The sequence below is a fragment of the Suricata suricatta genome, chromosome 2 (assembly GCF_006229205.1).
Source record: "Suricata suricatta isolate VVHF042 chromosome 2, meerkat_22Aug2017_6uvM2_HiC, whole genome shotgun sequence".
NCBI lineage: Eukaryota > Metazoa > Chordata > Mammalia > Carnivora > Herpestidae > Suricata > Suricata suricatta.
The window spans coordinates 157,166,909-157,190,051 of NC_043701.1; the positions used below are offsets into that span (position 1 = coordinate 157,166,909).

Here is a 23,143-nt window from a genome sequence, read left to right on the forward strand (position 1 = left end):
AGATGGATCATGACTGAACTCCAAGCATACAGTTCTTGAAGAGTCTCTAAAGATCACAGTTACCTCCTAAAGCCAAGGTTTGGAATGCTCAGAAATTTTTGTTGGTAATCGATTATTTAAAAAAATGTTGGCATGACTTCTTTTAATCCTCTGAGATCTTGGTGTAAGAACACAGGAATTATTGTTGTCTGGATAAAACTTTCATAGCCCCGGCTGCCTTCTGTACTGATCTGCAGATCTGATGACTGGTAGGAGGGTTAAGCCAGCAACATAACATTGATATTGATAGACTGTGGCATCTGGTCCCTTCACAAGCCATTTCTAGCCTTAATTTGACACTGGTCATTTCTGGCCTTGATTTAGGTAGGAGTCTCCTCTTGTTACAGAAGACTACTAATAATGTATAACCATGGAAAAAAGAAAGGTAAAGGAACACCACCGACTCCCAAACTATCTTCCTGTGTGTGTGCTGACTCACGTTTATCTACTCCTTCTCCCTGTAGACTTTTGCAAAACTGCTGTCCGTGTTTAAGTAGGGAACCTAAAAGCAAAAGGAAAAATTCGTAATTCAGCCACTAAAAGCAAATTATATGAAGTACAAAGGGAGGAAAGTCCTTCATATTTCACCCCTCTGGGGACTTAATAGTTGGTAGCTAATCACTTTGCAGTTAAATGCAAAGATTGCGTACCTAGAGTTCCATGAACTGTAAGTTGTAAATAGCTGGACGCAAACAGTTATCACTACCATTTTAAAGGCCCTGTGTTAACATGCCAGCTTTCTTCTCAGCTTTATCTGAAGTTTCTTGTATTTTATTTGGAGAGATAGGATGTAACCATGTGATTAGGTGTCATATAATAATCTGAAGAATGATTAATGTAAAACACCCATATAAGAGATGTCCTAAATTTATTGTCTGATGGGTAATACCGTGGCTTCAACAAAGGATTAGACTCCTGAGGGCTAACCTTGTTGACACTGTTTCATGCTATGGAGGCCATAGAATTAAACAAGATTTGAAGCCACACTTCAGAGATTGTTCTTATGTTCCTAATTTCTATTTTAATCTTAAATTGATACTTTTTTTTTTTTTTAGCAGTTTTAGGTTTTCAGAAAAAATGGAGTAAAAAGTACAGGGTTCCCATATACTCCCTCACTATTTTAGTTTTTATTTTCACAGTATCTTTTATTGTTAGTTGCAACTCATTTTAATGGACTTCTCTTTAGTATTTTATTAAAATGTCTGAATTAGGGTTACTTGGGTGACTCAATTGGTTAAGCATCTTACTCTTGATTCTGGCTCAGGTCATGATCCTCATGGTCGGGTCCATGAGATTGAGCCCCGTGTCGGGCTCTATGCTGACAGTGCAGAGCCTCTTTTGGGTTCTCTCTCTCCCTCTCTCTGCCTCTCCCTGGCTTGTGCTCATACTCTATTTCTCTCTCAAAATAAATAAACGAATATTTTTTAAAAAGTCTGAATCAACATGTTCTTGACTGCCTAAGTTAGCATTCCAGCATTCCAGGTACAGTATATTCGAAAGCCGTCACTTGGGACATCCAGTGAATAATCTGATTGAATTATATCCTCTATTGTCTAGTCCACTAGCGGATGATGATTATATCTCTGGGTCACACAGAAAGAGGGGACATTAAAGAGATACCATTGCTCACAGTTTGTTTATTTCTGAACGAAACAACTCCTAAAATGAAAAATCTCTCTTCTGAGCTCCAGTAGATTTGTTGCATAGTATTTTTGCCCTCTGAATCTGCATTCACATCAACAGCATTTTAATTTCTGATGCTTTTTCAAAACTAACATGAGATGAACACTTCTAGGCCTCTGTTGTCATTATTATAAGGAGGGATTCTTGTCTGAAGCTTCAGAGATTCCTTGTGTGCCCTATTCTGTCCCTGGCGGTGCTTTTGTGTTAGTGGGCTCCATAAGATGTGATATGTGGGGTATATATAGTTGGGGCAGATGGGGTAGGAATAGTGATAGGACTCCCACTAATGTTTATTCCATTTAGTGCACCCCCTGTTTAGTGACAGTAGCAGAGAGGGGAAATGGTAAGGTTGGCAAAGAGAACTAGAGTGAAAAAAAACTGAACTTAATAACTGTATCCCAAAATTGAAAATTCATTTGTGTTAAAAGTTTGGATAAGGATAGAAACATACCTTTAGGAGAATTAAACTCAACTAAGCTTTGATTTGAGTTAATATAATCATTTGTATCAAAAATTGCTTGTAAGGCACATGGCATACTCTGTTGTTAGGCTTCGGGACGGAGTGCTAGAGAGGAAAAGAGGGACCCATCTATCTGTACGCCTGACTGCTGAAGTGGGTAACCAACAGTCAAATTTATTTAAATCAGACTGTTCTGTTGTTATCAATTTGGGGTTGGGGTGTAGGGGAGGTATAAATTTGCAGTAATGCCTAGATTTGGGACAGAGGGAATTTAAATGCTAGTTAGCAACCTGGACAGAAGATCTTTTGTGTGAATTGATCAAAAACTGAGATTGTTGAGGAAAAGCCAAGAGGATGCCCAAGGCATACTGGATACTAGGCTTAACGCAAAAACACGGTGTTTCTGTTCCTTCCGATGCTGGGTCTCACTATTCCACTGCCTGCCCGGAACCAGACTGACTCCTGTCTTAAAACAGTGGTTCTGGGTCTGAAGTTTGAATGTCAGAAGTACATATGTATTGCCTGATAGGGACAGATAAGCAAGGACTAATACTCTCGAAAGTAATAAAGAAAAAATTTTGTTTGGGAGAACTGGTATGAACATGATGTAGGATCTTAGGTAGCTAAAGGGAGCATAAGGAAAAAGTAGACCAGGAACTAGAGAGATCAAGCAACAAGTGGAATAGCAATAAATGCTAACTTTATCTATTTTAATTTTTTTATGTCTATTTTATTTTGAGAGAGAGAGAGAGAGAGACAGAGAGTGAGTGGGGGAGGGGCAGAGAGAGGGAGACACAGAATCCGAAGCAGGCTCCAGGTTCTGAGCTGCCAGCACAGAGCCCGACGCGGGGCTCGCACCCACAGAGTGTGAGATCATGACCTGAGCCGAAGTCAGATGCTCAACTGACTGAGACACTCAGGCGCCCCTCAGTGTTCCTCTTGACTATAAATGTAATGTTTTCAGGGTATCAGTTTAGTCTTCTGAAGAGTTCCAACATCAGGCTGCCATCCTCTGTATTGTTTGAATAGGACCAGGCCCATATATTGGTTCAGGATGTTCACTTGGTCTCTGCCCGGATATTCTTATGTCCTACATCACCATCTGTGGGAGAGAACTAGAATTCTTGGATTTACCCTCTGTCCTCTGAACAGTGGTTAGGGCACTATACATGTCTCATTACTGTAGCTTTTGCCTTATTTCCTTTTGCCCTTCTCCTTTTCTGTTTTCCTTGTCACTTCCCCTCTTTCTTCTCTTCAGTTATGCCTTAATCCAAAGGTATGGCCATGACTTTCTCCCACTGATGATAATCAGAGGTATTGAGATATTACTTAACGCCTATTCTAGAGAAGTCTTTAGATGTCACCTTAGAGGGGGAGGCATTCGACCCATTCTTGTTAGAAATGTTATGAAGGCAAAGTTTGCCTTTATGGCTTTGGCTTCTTGGTAAGTCCGTAGGGGCATATTAGACATATTAGATAGTTTTATTTGTGGGTATAGAATTCCATTGGACACATTATCTCTCTTATACTTACTGTGTAAAATGTTAGAGTTTAAAAGTCTAAATTTATCCTTCTATTTAAAAGAACTTAAGCCTAAAATAGTATAAAAGAGGGCTAGAAGCTGTAATTTATACTACATAGCATATAAATATTTATGCTGTACGACTATAATGGCATTATCTTTTTAGGAAACTAATTTGGATGTTTTTGAACTTGGGTCATGAGAAATTTGAAAAAACTTGAAATGCTTTTTATTTTTTTTAAAATAAAGTGTTATTTTCCTATCTGCCAAAGATGAGAAGTCAGATGGGTAGAATATTTTAATTCTAGCTTTTGGTTTATTCACGGTACTAGAGAGCGCCATGAAAAATTCTTGGCTATTACTCTCAGTTTTCTGTGATCCTGGAATACCTTAAATAGAATTAAATCCAGATAATTCAAAACCTTACTTTTTGTTTATAGCTTAAGCGTATTCTCCAACCAAATCTTTTAATTTATCAAAGTTTGTAGTAAACAATGACATTTTAAATTGATTTTGTTCAACAGAAAGTGGGTTAGAAGCAGTTAAGTAGCCACAAGATAATAAGTAGAAGAGAAAAACAAAAACAAAGAGCTTGAATAACCTAACCTATGTAATTGAGAATTGACTGCATGGATTCTTTTTTCTTTTTCTAAGTTTATATATTTATTTTGAAAGAGTGAATGGGGGAGGGGCAAAAAGGGAAAGAGGGAAAATCCCAAGCAAGCTCCACACTGTCAGCACAGACCTGTGGCTACTTTTAATTAAACGTAATAAACCACCTTAAACTATTTGTTATATCTATAACAAATTTAAATATGGGGGCATAAGTTATAGAGACAAGGACAACAAAGACTTTACCACAAGTTGGTTGTATGACATGATTACATTATTTACAGAATTAATCTATGCAGTCAGTTCTAGAGGCACCTGGGTGGCTCAGTCGGTTAAGCGTCCAACTCAGGTCATGATCTCCCAGTCTGTGGATTCAAGCCCCTTGTCCGGCTCTTTCACGGACAGCATTGCTTGGGATTCTCTCTCCCTCTCTCTCTCTGCCCCTCCCCTGCTTGCTCTATCTCAAAATAAATTATCTTAAAAAAGAAATAAATTGCTAGAAAAATATTAAAAGAATATTCTGTTTCATTGATTTGAGAAAGCCATCAATTGTGAAAACCATCATCATTTTATGTGTCACTTTTAAGAAAGGAAAAAGTTAGACTGATTTCACATAATGCTTACCCTTTAGAATTTTTATTGTATAAAGAACTCTGTTAGACTTAATTAGATATAAATTTTTATCCTCTGTCATTTCTTACATAAAGAGAATGTAGGTGAAAGAAATTGGCTAAGATTTTCCTAAAACTAATGTTTATAGTTATTAGAAATCTAATAGAGTTAATTTAGAAATAGACTTATTACTAGAAATCTAATAATCTAATAATTTCTTAATTTAGTCATTAATAGGATGCCTTCCCATCTTTTCATCTTCTGGCGACATCAAGAACTTTGATGATGCAACTTTCTTAAATACATAAAAGAAGCGAAAATCATTGTTGCTGGATTCCTAAGCCTTGTTTGCATTTATTTAGAGCACTTCTTATATCCAGATTTTCTTCAACACTGCTGACCACCCTTTCTGCTGGTTTTGGTATTGGTCCTTTGATGCTTATGCATATGCAGACCAGCAGTTTCTACAATATGCATGGTTATAAGATGCATCCTGATGTCAGAAGTGTTAAAATGTGAAAAAAATTATGTATCTTAGAATTGATGAAACATGGTATATAGTAAAACCTTGGATTGTGAATTTGTTCTGTGAGTGTTCCACAAGATGAGCAAAATTTCTAATAAATTTTAACTTGATAAACGAGCAGTATGTGAGGCCGAATATCACATGATCACAACTGAGCCATTTGTTCTTGAAATTTGAACTGATACACAAGTGCTTTGGATTATAAGCATGTTTCTAGAATGAAGTGTGCTTTCAAACCAAGGTTTTACTGTATATCCAACTGCCAAGTATTATGATGTAGTAGTTAGTATAAGGAAGGGAGAGGCCACTAAACTGGAGTCAATAGGGAAAGCTTTAAGAGGAGATAAAGATTGATGCTAGGTCTTAAAGGGGAGGAAGGACCGAGAACAGACAGGCATTCCAGGACGTGAAAATAGCTCATAAAAAGTACAGAATGTTCCCAGACTTCAGTCCTGAATTTGTCACTATCAGAAGTTTAGATGATCTGTTTTGAAATTTTTCTTTTATATTTTCATTTTTTTAATTTTAATTTTTTATTTTTTTAGTGTTTCTTACTTTTGAGAGAGAGAGAGAACATGAGCCAGGGAGGAGCAGAGAGAGAGGAAAAGACAGAGAATCTGAAGCAGGCTCCAGGCTCTGAGCTGTCAGCACAGAGCCTGATGAGGGCCTCAAACACACAAGCTCTGAGATCATGACCTGAGCCGAAGTTGGTTGATTAACCGACTGAGCCACCCAGGCACCCCTATAATTTATTTATTTGGGTTTTCTGCATAATTTATGTAACCAGAGCGGTTAAAATTTATTGGTAAAAGGAAAGAAAAAAGTGTCATTTTTTTTTCAAATTTCAGAGTGCCATCCAGAGTCCTTTAAAAATATATATATGTTGCATAATTTAAACCCTTATTGGCGAGGAGTTTGTACAGAATTAGTCTTGTTAATCATGCATTTGGACAAAGTAATTAACTTGAGTCGTGTATTTTATTTGTTCCACAATGTTTATTGAATGCCAACTTTGTGCAAGATAATATGTGCAGTATTAGGGGACTCTCAGGATAAATATGACATGTCCCTTATAGTTGGATGTAGAATCCAAATGTTGATGAGGAGACTGGGACTCCAGCCTCTCTCCAGCCTTACGCCCTGTGGGGCAGTTTGCTAAGGCTGCCGGACGCCAGTGCCCCAAACCAGCTGTAGTGCAGCACCACAGAAAGCTGTTTTCCTGCTTGCTGGGGGTTAGCGGTCCAGATGAAGGTGTCAGCAGGGTTGGTTTCTTCTGAGGCCTCTCCTTGGTTTGTAGATGGCCTTCTTGTCCCTGTGTCTTCACATGGTCTTCCTTCTGTGTCTGTGTCCACAGCCCCTCTTACAAAGACACCACTCATTTTAGAGCCCATCCTAATGACGTTACTTTAACTTCATTAACCTCTAAAAGCTGTATTTCCAAATACAGTCCTATTGTAGGGTACTAGTTGTTAGCACTTTAACATGAATTTGGAGAAGACACATTTAAGCCTGTAACACTCCCCCCAAGTCCTGAATTATTTGTTGTACCCACACAGAACTCTTCAGTGGTGTTCACTGAACACTTATGTGCCTTTGCACACTTGTACTGATGGCAGCTCGGTCTGCCTTGTCTCTGTTTTAATTACTTGGGCAGTGAAGACAGTTAGCAAAGTTCTCTTCTACCTTCTGATAGCACTTCATCTTAAAATTTTGTTACATATTGAATTTCAAGGTTTTTTTCTAATGTGTGTTTAACACATTAAATGTTTATTGGAGGGGTGGTTAGGTGGTCAGGGCACAGTTGGAGGAAGACACAGGTTCAGCTGTAACATAAAGTGCCAGGTAATGAGGATTACAAAAGTAGTGCAGCGGAGATAAATGCTGTAGAAATGTAGACGAAGGGTCAGATTATACATGCTTTGCGATGTTTAGGGGAGGAAGCATAAAGAGGTGGTTTTTGAGTATGTCCTTGGAGAATGGTGTCATATTTTGAGATGTCAGTCAGCACCTGCAAAATAATAATGACCAAGGCAATAGACAGGAGGAAGTAAGATGTATTTAGGCACAGTGAGTATTACTCTTCAGTTGGAATGTAGCATATTAGATAGTGTATTAGTTTACTATTGCTGTAATAAATTACCACAAACTAGTGTTTTATTTTGTTTTTTTTTTTTAACATTTATTTGTTTTTGAGAGAGACAGTCATGCATGTGCGTGAGCAGGAGGGGCAGAGAGAGGGAGACAGAATCCTGTAAGTCTCCTCGATGTGAGCCCAATACCGGGCTCCAACTCACTAGCTGAATTCCAGACCTTGAGATCATGACCTGAGCCAAAATCGAGTGGATCACTTAACCAACTGAACCATCGAGGTGCTCCAGCACAAACTAGTTAAAACAACACACATCTATTATCTTAGAGTTCTGGAAGTCAGAAGTCCAAAATGGGTCTCACTGGGCTAATTAATTAAGGCGTTGGCAGGGTTGTATTCCTTTCTAGAGGCCCTAGGGGAGTACCTGTTCTCTAGCCTTTTTTAGCTTCTGGAGCCTGCCTATATTCTTTGGCCCACTTTCAAAGCCAGCAAAGATCAGTTGAGTCTTTCTAATATCTTATCGCTCTGACTCATTGTCTCTCTCCTCTGGGCTTTTCTGCTTTTAAGGACCCCTGTGATTGTAACTGGGTCCACCCAGATAATCCAAGATAATCTCTCTAATTTAAAGTCATCTGAATAACAACCTTAATTCTATCTGCTACCTTAATTCTCCTTTGGCATGTACCATAATCGTAGTTTAAGGGAATTAGGACACGGATGTCTTTGAGAGGACATTATTCTCTCTACCACAGGTAGGTTGGGGCCAAATTATGGGAGCTTTAAGTATAGCCAGAGTTTTGATCAAAGGAATGACATGATGTCGTGCCCCATGTAGGTGTCTGTGCTGACAGCTCAGAGCCTGGAGCCTGCTTCTGATTCTGTCTCCCCCTTTCTCTGACCCTCCCTTGCTCATACTCTGTGTGTGTCTCTCTCTCAAAAATAAATAATTGTTAAAAAAATTTTTTTTAAAAAAGGAATGACATGTTAAAACCAGTGTTTTGGAAAGTTTAATCTATGCTCTGTATGCCATCTAGATACACCAGTAGAAAAATCAACCCTGGGGGCGCCTGGGTTTCAGCTGAGGTCATGACCTCATGGTTTCGTGGGTTCAAGCCCCACGTCAGGCTCTGTGCTGGCAGCGCGGAGCCTCCTTGGGATTCTCTTTCTCCTCTCTCTCTGACTCTCCCCTATTTGTGCTGTGTCTGTCTCTCTCAAAATAAATAAATAAACTTTATAAAACAAAAAAGAAAAATCAACCCTGAATTGTCTTCAGCTTCGTTCGGCATTGATCTTCCCTTCCTCACTCCTTCCTTTTCTCCTTTTGCCCTTCCCTTTCTTCTTAGAATAGCTTATATCCATAAATGCTTAATCAGAGAATTCGTTGTCCCGAACATTAATACACCACGGTTTCTGATTGTGTTCACCGTAAGACCTTTTCACCATGTTACGGAAGCAATACTACACCAGCAGTCAGGAGACCTGGGTTATGACTCAAACTCTGTCATTAATTTGATTTGTAATCTTAGGGGTATCCTTTAGTCTGTGATGCAATCCTCCATCATTGTAATCAGGATAGTAATAGCAGCCTGTCTGACATGCTCATCGGACAGAGATAGAAACATGACTTTATTCCAGAATAATGTAGCATATTTTTATTTTTTTGTCTGTAGATAGTAATTGGCTTGTGACTTTAGAGCTTTTTGCTTTTCTTTTTGTATCTTGAAGAACCAAGGATCAAACTAAAGACAACAGAAGTAAAAAGCTCAATGATCCAGGCCCAATTGACCTTGTACTCTCCTCACCATTTTTCTCTACAAATAGGTATCCAGGCAACTAAGTCTTAGCAGGTCGGGTACTGTTTTATAGATGTTCCTGCCAGACCATCCTGCCTTGTTTCCTTCCCCCTTTATAATCATTTCTTAGAATTTTTAATTCTTAAGTGTTTTTGAAGTCATGCGTTGTTTACCTCTCATAATGCATTGTATAGCCCCAATTTATAAATGCACAGACGTGCTGTGATTTATTTTTGCTAAGTAACTCAAGAAGGCAATGTCAGAAATCCAAAAATGAAGTTAAGAAAATTCCATTTATAATTGTACTTAAAAACTATATGAGAATAAATTTATCAAAAGAAGTATATAAAACATGAACTCCCAAAACTACAGGACACTGTTGGAAGAAATTAAAGATTTGAATAAATGGGAAGTATCCCATGTTCATCTTTTCTTAATATTGTTTAGGTACTGCTTAAGTTGATCTACATATTCAACGAATCCCAGCTCTCCTTTTTCTTTTTTCTTTATTTTTCCCTTTTGGCAGAAATTGACAAGCAGAGCCTCAAATTTATATGGAAATCCAGGGGACCCAGAATAACCAAAATGATTTTGAAAAGGAAGGACAAAATAGGAAGACTCAAACTTTCTGATTTCAGAAACCTCTTATAAAACTGCATTAATCAAGACAGTGTGGCACTGGCATAAGTATGGACTTAGAAATGCTTGCAGACCGTCCCTGTGTCTGGGGCTCTGAGTTATTTTAACATGACGGACCAGCCCACTTTAGACTTTTAAGAATTTGTTAAGTTTAGCTGATTTCTTGTTGCCTGTTTTTGTGGTGCCCACTTCTTCCCATGCTATGCCAGAGGCGACCCAGTGTCTGTGTTCTGTTTCTCTTTGGAGGAATTTGTTACTCTGTGGAGTTCTGGGTATTTTTGGTTGTCTTGCATACTCAGCAGTCTGGTGAATTCAACAATAGGTAGGATTTTATAGATCACTTAATCTTTTCTCATTGTTACAGAGGAAGGAATATTCTCTTCTTGCTTTCTGTATCCCAAACAGTGGAAGTAAGATGGTGGTGCTTATCCTGTAATGGATCCAGCACTTAGTTAAAATTTGCATAAGTAGGTTGAATTCATTGAATACTTAGGCATTATATAAGTATTATGCTTAGTGTGCTGAGCACTTACAAATCATCTCATTTAATCCAGACACCTATGTGAGGTATAGGTGCTATTATTATTCCTTTTTTTTTTTTAGATGTAAACTAAAGCTCTGTGGAGAAAAGGAACTAGAGGCACAACAATAAACATTTGTGTTGAGTTTACCTAAATCACCTTCTGTCTCTCTTCCCTCCTGAATAAAATTCTTGAATCTTTTTTCATTTCTGCAAGGAAAGGAGAGGTGTTCTTGGCATTGTAACTTCTCATTTCCTGATTTGATGGGCACTGAGGCACAGTATAAATGAAGGAAAAGCTTGAAGGGATCGAGTTGGACTTCTGATTAACAGAGAGAAGACACTCTCAGGTCTGAAGGCTGTGGGTGCTCAGTACTAGCAGCGTGGTTTTAGAACAGGTGAATGACAAAATGACTGTTAGGGCTTTGCTGCCACTTTACATTTTTCCCCCTTCCCTTCTGCCTTTAGTGTGCAGTAGGTGATAGCCTTTCGTTTTCTCAAGGGATAGTAGAATTTTAAGTATATCCCATTACTGTTAATTTTTTGTACTAACCTGCTATGTGGGAATTTCTGTAGGTAGCCACATACTAGAGACCTTATCATTCTGCCACTTACATTGGTCTTAACAAATTCCTTCGTAAGCTACATTCAACAAAAGGTGGACTAAAAATGTTTTCGTTTTTTAAATTTCTATTTCGTTTTGTTCACTTCCATAAAAGAAACTATGAGATGAGTCTGGTCAATAAGCTCAAATAAAACAAATGTTATTAATTCATCTCTTCAGCTATTTTCTGAAATTCATTTTCCAAGATGTACCATTTGTAACTCACCACATTAATCATTCTACATTTTCTCACACTCTGGTTGTTAGATGCAACTGAAGCTTCATGCATTGCCTATCTTTGTTGGAATTTCAGCACCTTTTAAAATTTTTCACATGTTAATATAAAGTGGATGATAGACCCCTGGCCATTATTGTATCCGTGAACAGCGTTAATACAAAGACAGTGCTAAAGTTTAAGGAATTGGAATGTGGAGATGAGAAGTATTTATATATATTTTATAATGTTCTGGCTTGAGGTAACAACCACTTATATGCTGCTTCTTTCCTAGTTATCGGGGAATATGAAGAATAGAGAAAGCATCCAGGAATCTAGATTTGATTATTACAACCATGAAGTTTCTGATATTGACCTCAGTGATTGTGAATTTCCACATGTCATTGAAATTTATGACTTTCCCCGAGAATTTCGTACTGAAGACCTCCTACGTGTTTTCTGCAGTTATCAGTAAGTATTTGCAAATGGTTGGGCATGTTTGGGAAGGCGGGATGAAGTTTTCTTAAAATGTCTTCTGAAAAATCATCTCTTTAGTTTGCATATTCCCTATTGTTTACTTTAGCATCAGTTTTGTTTATTGTCTTTACCAAGACCATTAGAAATCTTCTCTGTCAAGCCAGTCTTCTGAGTTCTTTAAAAATGCCAGTCTTTAAAGACTCCATTTTAGCATTTAAGAGTGTCCTCAGTGATGACTTCTGAATGTCTTCATGGTACATTTAGTCCATTTATACTTATTATAACTATTGATCTATTTGGCTGTATGCCTGCCATCTTTTTTTTGTGTTTACTTGTTTCATCTTTTTCTCTTCTTTCTTGCCTTCTTTTGGATTGATGAGGTATTTTTTTCTCATTCTATTTTGTTTGGAAATGATACTTTGTTTCTATTCTTTGGTGGTTACTTTAGAAATTACAAAATGCATGCTTAACTTATCAGTGGCTGAAATATTTTTATACCCTTTCCAAACTTGATAAGAGCTTTTAATTCCATTTCCCAGTTCTGTTTCCTTCCTTTCTGCCACTCTCAACTAATATGCCATTGTGACTATTTTCTTCATTTTTTTCTTTTTAAACTCCATTTGATGTTACTATTTTATATATTCAGCATTCAGATTTATCCACGTTCTGTGTTCTTCATTTATACGTCTTGCATCTATCTCCCATCTGAAATATTTTTCTTCCTGCATGGAACATATTTATTTCCTTAGCATTTAGTTTAGTAACAATCTAGTGTTAACAAAGTCAGCTGTGTTTTTTGTTGTTTTTTAATGGCATTATTTCAGCTTCATTTTTCAAAGACATTTTTGCTAGGTGTAGAATTCTAGGTTGACCAGTCATTGTTCCTCAAAAACGTGCAGATTTATTCCATTGTCTCCTGGCTTTCTCTGTGGAGAATAAGAAGCCAGCTAAAAGTTCACGACTGTTGCTTCTGAATGTAATCTGTCTTTTCTCTTTGGATGCTCTTAGGAGTTTGTCTTTGGTATTGTGCAATTTAATGTGACGGGGCTTCACTTTTTTGTTTGTTTTATTCTTGAGATTATCTGGGATTCTTAAATCAGTGAGTAAGTATTTTTCATTGATTTTGGAGAACACGCACATTATCTCTTCACATATTGCCTCTGTGCCAGTCTCTTTTACCTTCTCTAAGATGCCAAGAAAATATATATTTGACCTTCTCACTTAATCCTAATGTTACCTCTCTTTTGTATTTTCCATGTTTGTCTCTATTACATTCTAAGTAGTTTCTTTAGCTCTTATTTCCAGTTCACTAATTTTTTTCTTTAGCTGCGTTTAATTTGTTGTTAAATCTGTCCATTGAATGTTTACATTTAATTTTATGTTTTTCTTTTTTTCAGAGTTATCTATTTTACTTTAAAATCTGTATGGTCCTTTTTTAGTTTCTTTTTTTCCAAAATACTTTGAAGATTTAAAAAATTTCTTCAAGTGTGTTAAACGTAAACCTTCTGTGGTCTGTGTCTGGTAATTCCTTTACCTGACATCTTTTTAGTTCTGCTTCTACAAATTCTCACTCAGTGCCTTGGCTTTTTTGGAGGTTTAGGTTTTTTGTTTGTTTGTTTGTTTGTTTGTTTTACTGTGAGCCAATTCTTTTCCTTGGAATTGAAGTCTGAAGTAGAAGAAAAGGATTTCTCCTGAAAGGATACATGTTTTCTTCTTCAGCAGCACTGTAAATTAAATGATTGATTTGAGGTTATTCTTACTATTGAGAGAGAAATTAATGATTGTTATATGTCTCAACTAGTTTATTTAACAACACATGTAAACACTTGTCAGTCTTTGATGTGGTTCCAAAGCATTTTATTTCTTTTAAGTTATTGGTCTATTGGTAAAAGAGTCCTATATGTTCATAATCTCGTAATTTATCAACCAAAGTGGAACAAGAGCTTTAATGTACCTTTAGAGGCCTCTGAGTGCATATTCCTTATAGGTTAAAATGTTTGTGTCTTTTATAGCTCTTTTGCCCAAATATAATTGTAATCATTATTGGAATTTTTTTGTGACTTCACCATTCTCTAATCTTCCAAAGCATTTAGTTAAGTTTTTATAGATACAATAACTCTTCTTTTTGACACTCATATTTCATTATTTAAATTTTATTAAATTATGTAGTGATAATATAAATAAAAATGGATATAAGTGGGTTTGAAAACAGTTGCACTAACTCTAGTTATGTATGTAGTTTATACATATATAAGACAAGGTAAAAGAAAGAGGAGTATACCTCATATGTACCTCTAGCTTACAAGAAGAAAATAAGTTCAGGAATAAAGAAACAATCCAGAAAGAAAGTTATTAAGAAAGAGATGTTTAGGATCTTGAAGAAGTCAGTACCAAGAAGGATTATACTTTAATATTCTAATCCTGAAAATTAAAAATGAACTAAGTCTATTGTCTGATGCTGCACATTTAAATTTAAAATTTGGGGCACCTGGGTGGTTTAGTTTGTTAAGTGTCTGACTCTTGATTTCAGCTCTGGCCATAATCTCTGGTCGTGAGATCGAGTCCCACGTCCAGTTCCACACTGAGCATGGAGCCTGTTGAAGATTTTCTCTCTTCTCCCTCTGCCTGGCTTCTGCTCAAGCGTGTTCATGCTCTCTCGCTCTCACGCTCTCTCTCTGCAAAAAAAAAAAAAAATGCCTATGTATCTTGAAATTTTAAGATTCTATCAGTTAGGGTTTAGCCCCCCACTTTTTTTTAAAGGGTCAGATAGGAAATATTTTAGGCAACTCTGCCATCATTGCACAAAAGCAGCCAGAGACAACGTGTAAACAAATGAGCATGGTTGTATTCAGTGAAATTTTATGTTCAAAACAAGCACGCTTTTTTTTTTTTTTTTTTTTTTTTAAATAAAGTTCTACAGCAGACAGAGGTAGCTAGCAGCCATCTACCTCACTTAAATTTGGATAGGGGGAAGGTATCATAAAAGAAATAAGGGGGTGACTGGATCCTGGAGGACATTTAACTTCCTGTAGACTGTACGCTAAATTTATAGGGTTGGTCAGTCAGTCTAATTCATTAATGTTATGTTAAGACCCTGTATCAGGGCCTGTTCCACATAAAGTGCCTAATAGATTTCAAAAAGCAGTCAATGAGATTAAATCCCAAATTAGAACTACCTTAGATTGTTCTTAGTAATGATGATTTTTAAAACCAAGGATTAGTTTTGTTGATGGCTAGAATTTCCTGAAGGCTAGTTAATTCTTATGAATTATTAATTTCCCTTTGTTTTATTCCTCATCTTCCCTGCAAGTCCATTTTTCTCTCAAACCTAAAAAGAGTCCCAAAAGAGAAGAAGCATTTTTAAAGGATTATAAAATCCAGTCTAAAAGCTCTCCAGAACCCATCTAAGGTCTTTTTCTAACCTTTTTGTAAACTCTTATTATATAGACTCTTCCGCTATTGAACTTTTTCCGTCTCCAACCCCTGTGGTCATTTTATGCCATGGTCAAACTTACCCTTACATTCAGGAAATTCTCTAACTAACCTTCAAAGCCTCCTTCATGCCTTTTTTCTCAAAGGAATTTTTTTCTTGTCTGAAGGAAGATATTTTAGCTGTTGTCTTTTTCCTTTCTTTATAGTGCTTTATAAAAATAAAGTCAAGGTCATGGTGCAAAAGTGTATAATAACGTCTTGAGAGTCAAATACCTGATTCAACTTTATATTTTAGTCACCATCCTTATCAATATTAATAATCTTCCTGATGAATATTGCTATTAGTCATAAAAAATGAGAAACGTTGATTTTTAAATGTCCATAAGTGCTCAACATCATGCTCTTTGCCTTGTCATAGATGGTCTCATTTCCATTTTCACAATAACTGTTTGGAAGGTACTATGTTCATTCTACAGATGAACAGACTTAGCTTAAAGAGAAGTTAAAGCTGGGGCGCCTGGGTGGCTCAGTCGGTTAAGCGCCCAGCTTCAGTTCAGGTCATGATTTCACAGTTCGTGGGTTCGAGCTCCGCATCAGGCTCTGTGCTTACAGCTAGCTCAGAGCTGGAGCCTGCTTCGGATTCTGTGCCTCGTTCTCTCTCTGACCCTCCCCTGTTCCCACTGTCTCTCTACGTCTCTCAAAAATAAATAAAAACATTAAAAAAAGAGAAGTTAAAGCTGACCAAGGTCTCAACATGGCAGAATCCTGAGTCCTTTTGTATCTGACCCTCAACCCTGTACCCTTTCTACAGAGCTGTTGAATCTATGAACAGTTTTAAGTTCCTAGCAGAAAAAAATTGTCATCATTTTGATAGTCATGCTCACTAATAGCTCTGCTCCAAAGTAAAGGTGTTTTTTAGTACTTAATGGTCTTTCTTTTGATTCTGTCTAATCCTGTCTGATGTTTCTCTGATCTTGATTTCTTTTATCCTGAATTTTTCCGACTTTGCCATAATTCTTTCCTATTTTCCCCTTCTTCTTTCTACAGCTAGAAAGAATAGTTAGCCTCTCTGATTAGAGTTGTCTTCTTTATTATTTACTTTTTTTGTTGTTTTGCAGGGGGTTGGGTGGGGGGGGGGTTGTTTGTGTCTTGCTTTGAACGTCCTCCGATCTCCCTCTCTCTTTCTCCCTCTCTGTGTCTCTGTGAGTCTACATTTGCATTAAATCCAGGTGACCTTCCCTGCCTCCCTCCTCTTCCAGTATTCTTCTATCCCTCCTCTACTTTTTTTTTCACCTTTTCTTGTTCCGTGCCCATAAGAACGTCTCTTGTAAATAGTGCGATAAATACTTTACCTCCCCAAGGGACATGTGAGGATTAATTAGTTGATGTCTATAAAATGGCTGGGAACATAAAATACTCCCAGGTAGTTCTTTATGATGGTATTATTGCTTTTAAAATTCAGTGGCTGCTTCTGTCCTCCAAGCTGCTTTTTGTGTCGTTATCCCCATTCCACCTGTGCACTCGTTGAGTGTTTATCTCATCATGAAATGCTTTATGAGACTCTATTTGAAAGATGCTTCATAAAAGTAAATTTTATTCTAAATAAAATTGTGTTCTTTTGTTGCAGAAAGAAAGGATTTGATATTAAATGGGTGGATGATACACATGCCCTAGGAGTATTCTCCAGTCCAATTACAGGTATTCACCCGCTGGGTTGTGGTAGTCTTTTCTTATTGTCCCTTTTCTCCTGCTCTTCTTATTTCCCTTGTATTCTAGCCAACTGGCATTGTATTCAGCTGGTTATAGGTAAGTGGCAGAAACAGATTTTTGAGGCATAGTGCTTTGGTACCCATGTGCTCCCTCTCTTCCTTTTCATGTTAATCCAGTGGTATTTGGAGTGAGAGCCAACTCCTTCCAAGGTTACCCTGCTGTAGAACGGTCAGTTATAATAGTACATAAACAGACTATACGTAGAAGTTTAAGAAACCAGTGCGACTAAATCTTAAAATTTTTGTGATGTTTTTCCCCTAGACAAATGAATTTGAAGTAGCCCTTTAACCTTTCCAGTGAGAAATCTCTCACTGCAAGTAATAAGTCTCACAAAGCGATACGTGCTTTCTGAACATATGACCGGGCCTTTGCACTTCTATCATTAGCCTCGTGATAGATGTGATACAGGAACATTCAAAGCAATTAGAGATGTTGGATCCTGTCTGAACCACTTAGAATAGGGGTCTGCAAACTTACTCTGTAAAGGGCCAGATAGTAAGTATTTAGGGTGTAAGGTCTCGTTCAGTACTTAATCCTGCTATTGTAATAAGAAAGCATCCCTAAACAGTATTCAGATGAATAGAAACGTTTCAATAAAACGTTACAAAAATAGGTGGTTAGCTAGATTTGGTCACAGAACCATAGTTTGCTGATCCCTGATCTAAAATAATCACTTGCCAAATTGTTAATGAATTTTCTAAAGCTCGCCATGAAAAAAAAATAAAGCATAACAGCCAGACATCTAGGAAATACCTCTGTTTTTTGTGTCATTATCCTCAATTTTCCTTTGTATCACTCTTCTTCATGTCTTCTACTTCCTTACATTTATTCTTCTTTGCAGCTCGTGACGCTCTGGGTAGTAAACATACCATGGTGAAAATCCGGCCCCTGTCACAGGCCACAAGAGCGGCCAAGGCCAAAGCTAGAGCTTATTCCGGTGAGTTTATATTCTCAGGGGCTTTTCTTGTTAATAGTGTATTACTGTTCTCTCCAGCACTTATTCCTCATCTAGAGTCCTAAAGACATATCTCTTTTATTTTTAGTGTTAAAGATAGTATAGTCTTAAAGAAAGAGGAAAGGTTATGTTGGAAATATGGCATCTGAGCAGCCACTTGGAGAGAATGGGAGATCTAGGCAAGCAATGTAGCCACCATTTTTTTGTTGACATCCTTGTCTGGTTTACCTCACTGTTGAGCTATTTGAGCCACTGTAGAAATTGTGTTAATACAGATAACGAAGCCAGGGTTGTTTGTGCTTTGCCACGTTAGTTTCCTTTGATGATCATCTATTGGCCTGTATTAATTACTGCTGATGCAGCCCTTGTTAGTCTACCTCATATGTTAATTATGGAGTTAAATCACTTGGCACCAGAGTGTTTTCTTGTCCTTACTTCCTCCTGCCCCCGCCGTTTCTCCCATTCAGAGCTCCTCCAGCCAGCAAAGGAACGTCCTGAGACTTCAGCAGCCCTAGCCAGAAGGTTAGTCATCAGTGCCCTTGGGGTTCGAAGTAAACAGAGCAAAACAGAAAGGGAAGCAGAGCTCAAGAAACTGCAGGAAGCCCGAGGTAAGTTGAAGTGATTGTGTTCTTCTCTAGTTCTCTAGAGCTCACTATAAGGCATGTGGTTAAAAAAAAAAAAAAGGAATGAAGCCCATTCCATTTTGTCATTTCCATTTCCTAGAAGCCTCCCAAGTGTATTAAAATTGTTTTCATGCCTTATATTTAGAGGGGAGACATTTCAGGATTCATCTTCCCGTTCCATACACCAAGGCATCCTAATCCATGTTCCTACTGTTGTTTTCTAAGAGATAGATTCAGTCTTCTCAGCTCGTCATCCATGGCTTTTTCTCTAGTTGTTGCTCTAGACTCTGAGCAAAATTTTCCTGTAAAGACATCGTAGTCTCTCAAGCAGAAAACATTTGCTGTGGTTTTATGGGGCCTTGATTGCCATGATATAATCTAATGGTTTAGATTGTAGGTAGAAAACAAAGTAAGGAAAAGCCAGGGACCGACATGGATGATAGTAACGGTAGGAGGTATTTTTCCTTTAAAGGCAGCCCTGAGTAGCTCCATTAGAGATTAACCTCTCTTCTGATTATCTTGCAGTACCTATGAGTTCTTAGAAAATATTTCCACTGATCCACAGCAGGCTTTTTCTTTCCCTGTAGTTTGGAGGTGAGGTTAAAATCACTCTCTTCCCTTCTTATAGGCAGTTGACTTAAATGTAAAGGCCTGGGACTCTGGCGTTACACTTAAGTACTTTTTATCAACCTTCCAGGCTTTAGACAGTCTCATTGCCTTAGCCCACGATCTGTGGAATCTATGAAGGCAATTTATTCTGAAAATTCCACTTACCAAAAAGTAACTTCATTTTTCCATTAAACGAATTGAAGTTTCAAACTCCTTGTTTATTGCCGGTCTAACAAGGCCATTAATACTTCCTGTCCACTCTGCCTTGGTGATAGCAGGCAGCTTGCGGACTCTCAGCTGCACTGGCCAGATAACCAGTGACAGAGTGTGTCATGGCAGTGCTAGTTTCAGAGTTGAACCCAACTAATTTTTTGAAACCTTAATGATGATAATGAGGCAGTTTTGATTTTTCCAACGCATGTTCACTCAAGGGCCTTTTAACAGACCTTAGCTAGTTTTTATAGATGACAGTATCAGAACTAGAGTAAAGGAGAATGTGCAGTGTCCTTAACCCTTCATAAATGGTTATCTCTGAGGAAAGTGTTTTCTCTGTGATAAGCACATTTATCTCAAAATCAAAAGAGGGTAATAACTGTGGTATCTATAAAAGAAGAAATGGCTCTTTTTGCAATGTATTATGCTTCCCGACCCTGTGCAGGTAATATTACCTGTGTCTCCACAGGTCTTGCAGCAGTAGTCTTGCCCAGATGTCATCTTGAGTATTGCCCTCTATTTTTCTGTAACCACATTAGCGTGTAGCTTCATTTGAAGTATTTGTTTTAAATGCCCATTTATACAGAGGACGTTTCAATGATGCAATTAAAAATGAGGCTGTTGGCTAAGTGAGTACCCTGTTACTTAATTTTTTAAAGAAGGACTGTATTTGTGAATAGAGACTCAGTGTGATAAGTTCCTCTTGTCCCTTGGTGCCAAGGCTGTACAGATTTTATAGAAGATTCTTCCTTTATTATGCTTCAGAGCCCTCCCATTCTTCATATTTGAGAAAACGCATATGAAAAATTCCTGATCTCTCTTTCTGACTTCTTTATGCATTAAGCAGATATTCTTATACCTGCCTGCATGGAGCACAAGACTTCTCACTTAAAGATTTTTTTCTATGGAAATGAAAAGTACTGTTTAGGTATTCAACAGAACAGATATTTTTGCTCCAGGCCTTCTTCTGCTGGAGGGGGAGGGATCAGTACAGTTTGGTGGGTAACATACTAGGTTTTGGAATCAGACTGTCTCGGTCTACCCATAAGCTCTCTGGCTGTGTGACCTTGAGCAGATTACTTATTCTCTGGAGGCCTCTGTTTCCTCATCCATAAAATGGAAATGAAGTGAGATCATCTACAAAAGGTGCTTAGTCATCTTCAGAACCCAGCGGAATGCGCTCTCTCCTGTTTCTGTAGGTCTGTAATCAGCATGTGATAAATGTTAGCCGCTGCTGTTTTTAGTAATAGTAGTAGTAGTATATGGTGAGTCTAGCGCAGATTTCAGTGCATATTTTTTGTCATTACTTTTTTAATTTTAAGTTTTCTGTAATTCTCCATCAACAACATTTGGCATTCACTAAGCACCTGCCCTGTGTAAATTATACATTGTGCTCCTATTTGGGAGAATTAGAGAGATGGCAAAATGTTGTTCCTTTACTTAAGACTAAATCTAGTGAGGGTATCTGCCTTGAGTAAAGAAGAAAATAATTTTTCAAACAGTTGTTTCTCTTCTCACTTCAATTCTGAGGTTTTTTTTTTTTAATTCCAGTATAGTTAGCATACAGTGTTAAATTAGTTTCAGGTGTACAACATAGTCATTCAACAATTCTTACATTACTCAGGACTCATCAAGATACATGTACTCTTGATCTGCATCCCGTTTCACGTCCCTTCCACCACCTCCCCTCTGGTGACCATCACTATTCTCTGTAGTTAGGAGTCTTGTTTTTTGGTTTGTCTTGGTGTTTTCCTTTGTTCCTTTGTTTTGTTCCTTAAATTCCACATATGAGTGAAAAATCATATGGTAATGATTTTGCATAGCGTAACACCTCCTAGCTCTATCCATGTTGCTGCAAATGGCAAGATTTCATTCTTTTTTAATGGCTATATAATACTCTTTTTAATAGCTGTATAATTGTGTGTGTGTGTGTGTGTGTGTGTGTGTGTGTGTGTGTTAGTTATCACCTCTTTATCCATTTATCAATGGACACTTGGGCTGCTTCCATAATTTGGCTGTTGTAAATAATGCTACAATAAATATAGGAGTGCATGTGTCCTTTCAAATTAGTATTTTATATTCTGGATAAATACCCAGTTATGCGATCACAGGATCATATGGTAATTATATTTTTAATGTTTTGAGAAACTTCCATACTGTTTTGCTTAGTGACTGCACCAGCTTGCATTCCCACGAGCAGTGCACGAGGGTTCCTATTTCTCCATATCTTCTCCAGCACTTGTTTCTTGTGTTTTTGATTTTAGCCATTCTGACTGGTGTTAGATGATATCTTACTGTGGTTTTGATTTGCATTTCCTTGATGGTGAGTGTTGTTGAGCATCTTTTCATGTGTCTTTTGGTCTTTTCATGGATGTCTTCATTGGAGAAATATCTGTTCATGTCTTCTGCCCACTTTTAATTGGATTATTTTCAGTTGTGAAGATTTTAAGATTAAAAGCTTGAGGTTTTTGTGATTAAAAGGATGGGAAGGCAACTCCTGGCAATGTAATATGTTATGCTAACTGTGTGATGGAAGATATGATCTCCAGTTTAGAGCTGGCCCAGGGAAGGTAAGTCACCTCACTGATAAAGTCAGAGGAGGCATTTGGACCAAGGCTTCTGTTAAAACCCATGGTTTTTCTACCGTACTGTAATCCTTCTTGAAGGCCTTTTGGAGTAATTTAACACTTTTTCCCAGAAAAAAAAAAAAAAAGAATTTTTAAGGTTTTCAGAAAGTGAAATAGGGCAGTCTTTTTCTTAGTTACCTCTTCCAATGGTTAGCAGCTTTCACTGTCAAAAAAACTCTTCCTCAGGTCTAACTTATATTTGTATAGTGTTTAATCCATTTCCTCTTCTCTTTTCCTTGGTAGAAATAGGGAATAAATGTGAACACCATTCCATTCTAATTTTTAAAGATCAAAGGCAGATTATTTAGGAATAAGGGAATCTGGGATATAACAGAGTTTTTGCCATTAACTTTAGCTGTGTTCCATGGACACGACTCTTACACCTTTCTGTGCTCAAGTTTCCAACAAAGCAAAACTAATGCATAACTTACCCTGATGAATTTTTTGTGCACAACCTAAGCTAATGTGTAAAAATGTTTAGAAAAGTGCTTTACAAATTCAGGATACTATTATTTATGTGACTCTTAGAAAATTAGTGTTCATTCTAATGAGACAGAAGTGACACCTGTGTACTCTGCACTGCTGCTACGCGTCCATTGTCCACGACAAACAGTGCTGATCAGTTATGGCACTCTTTTTTTGAGTTTTGACTTGACCATTGCCAGTTGATCAGAATTTAGCATGGAAATTGAAATCTGTGTACCATCCTGATATAGGTACTTTTACAAACAGTACTATAGAATAGCTAGGATTCCCCCACCCACCCACTTGAAGAGTTCTGCTGTCTGGCATAGTGTCTTGTTCATAAAAAGATACTCAGTGTACGTGTTCCTTGACTGAACACATGAATGACATTGGTCATTTTTTCTTCATAAATCTTATTCATGATTCTACTCTGAACTCCTCCAAATCCTTTTTTTTTTTTAAATAAAGCCCAGAGTTGAACACTGCCTATGAAAATCTTGTAACTAATGAATTTGTGATTTGTGATTTTTGAGATTTAAATACTTCCTGCCAAGTTCCTTCACCCTAGTTTAGTCTTCTTACCCTTCTAATGAGAAGTCTATGTTTTAGTCCTTAATTAAAAAGTAGATTCAAAAATAAAGCTACTCTGAGAAGAATCA

General features: G+C 37.4%; 1 protein-coding gene across 11 annotated transcripts in view; it reads left to right on the forward strand.

Annotated features, from left to right (window-relative positions):
- Positions 1-23,143, forward strand: part of R3HCC1L (R3H domain and coiled-coil containing 1 like) — an 86,899-nt gene that overhangs the window by 58,980 nt on the left and 4,776 nt on the right. For all 11 annotated transcript variants that reach the window (XR_003905680.1, XM_029932338.1, XM_029932330.1 and 8 more), the window contains 4 exons: positions 11,609-11,784; positions 16,850-16,920; positions 17,834-17,929; positions 18,415-18,555. Coding sequence is in view for 10 of the 11 variants with exons in the window: in XM_029932338.1 (XP_029788198.1) it covers positions 11,609-11,784; positions 16,850-16,920; positions 17,834-17,929; positions 18,415-18,555 (484 nt within the window). In the remaining variant the exon portion in view is untranslated. The remainder of the gene's footprint in view (positions 1-11,608; positions 11,785-16,849; positions 16,921-17,833; positions 17,930-18,414; positions 18,556-23,143) is intronic.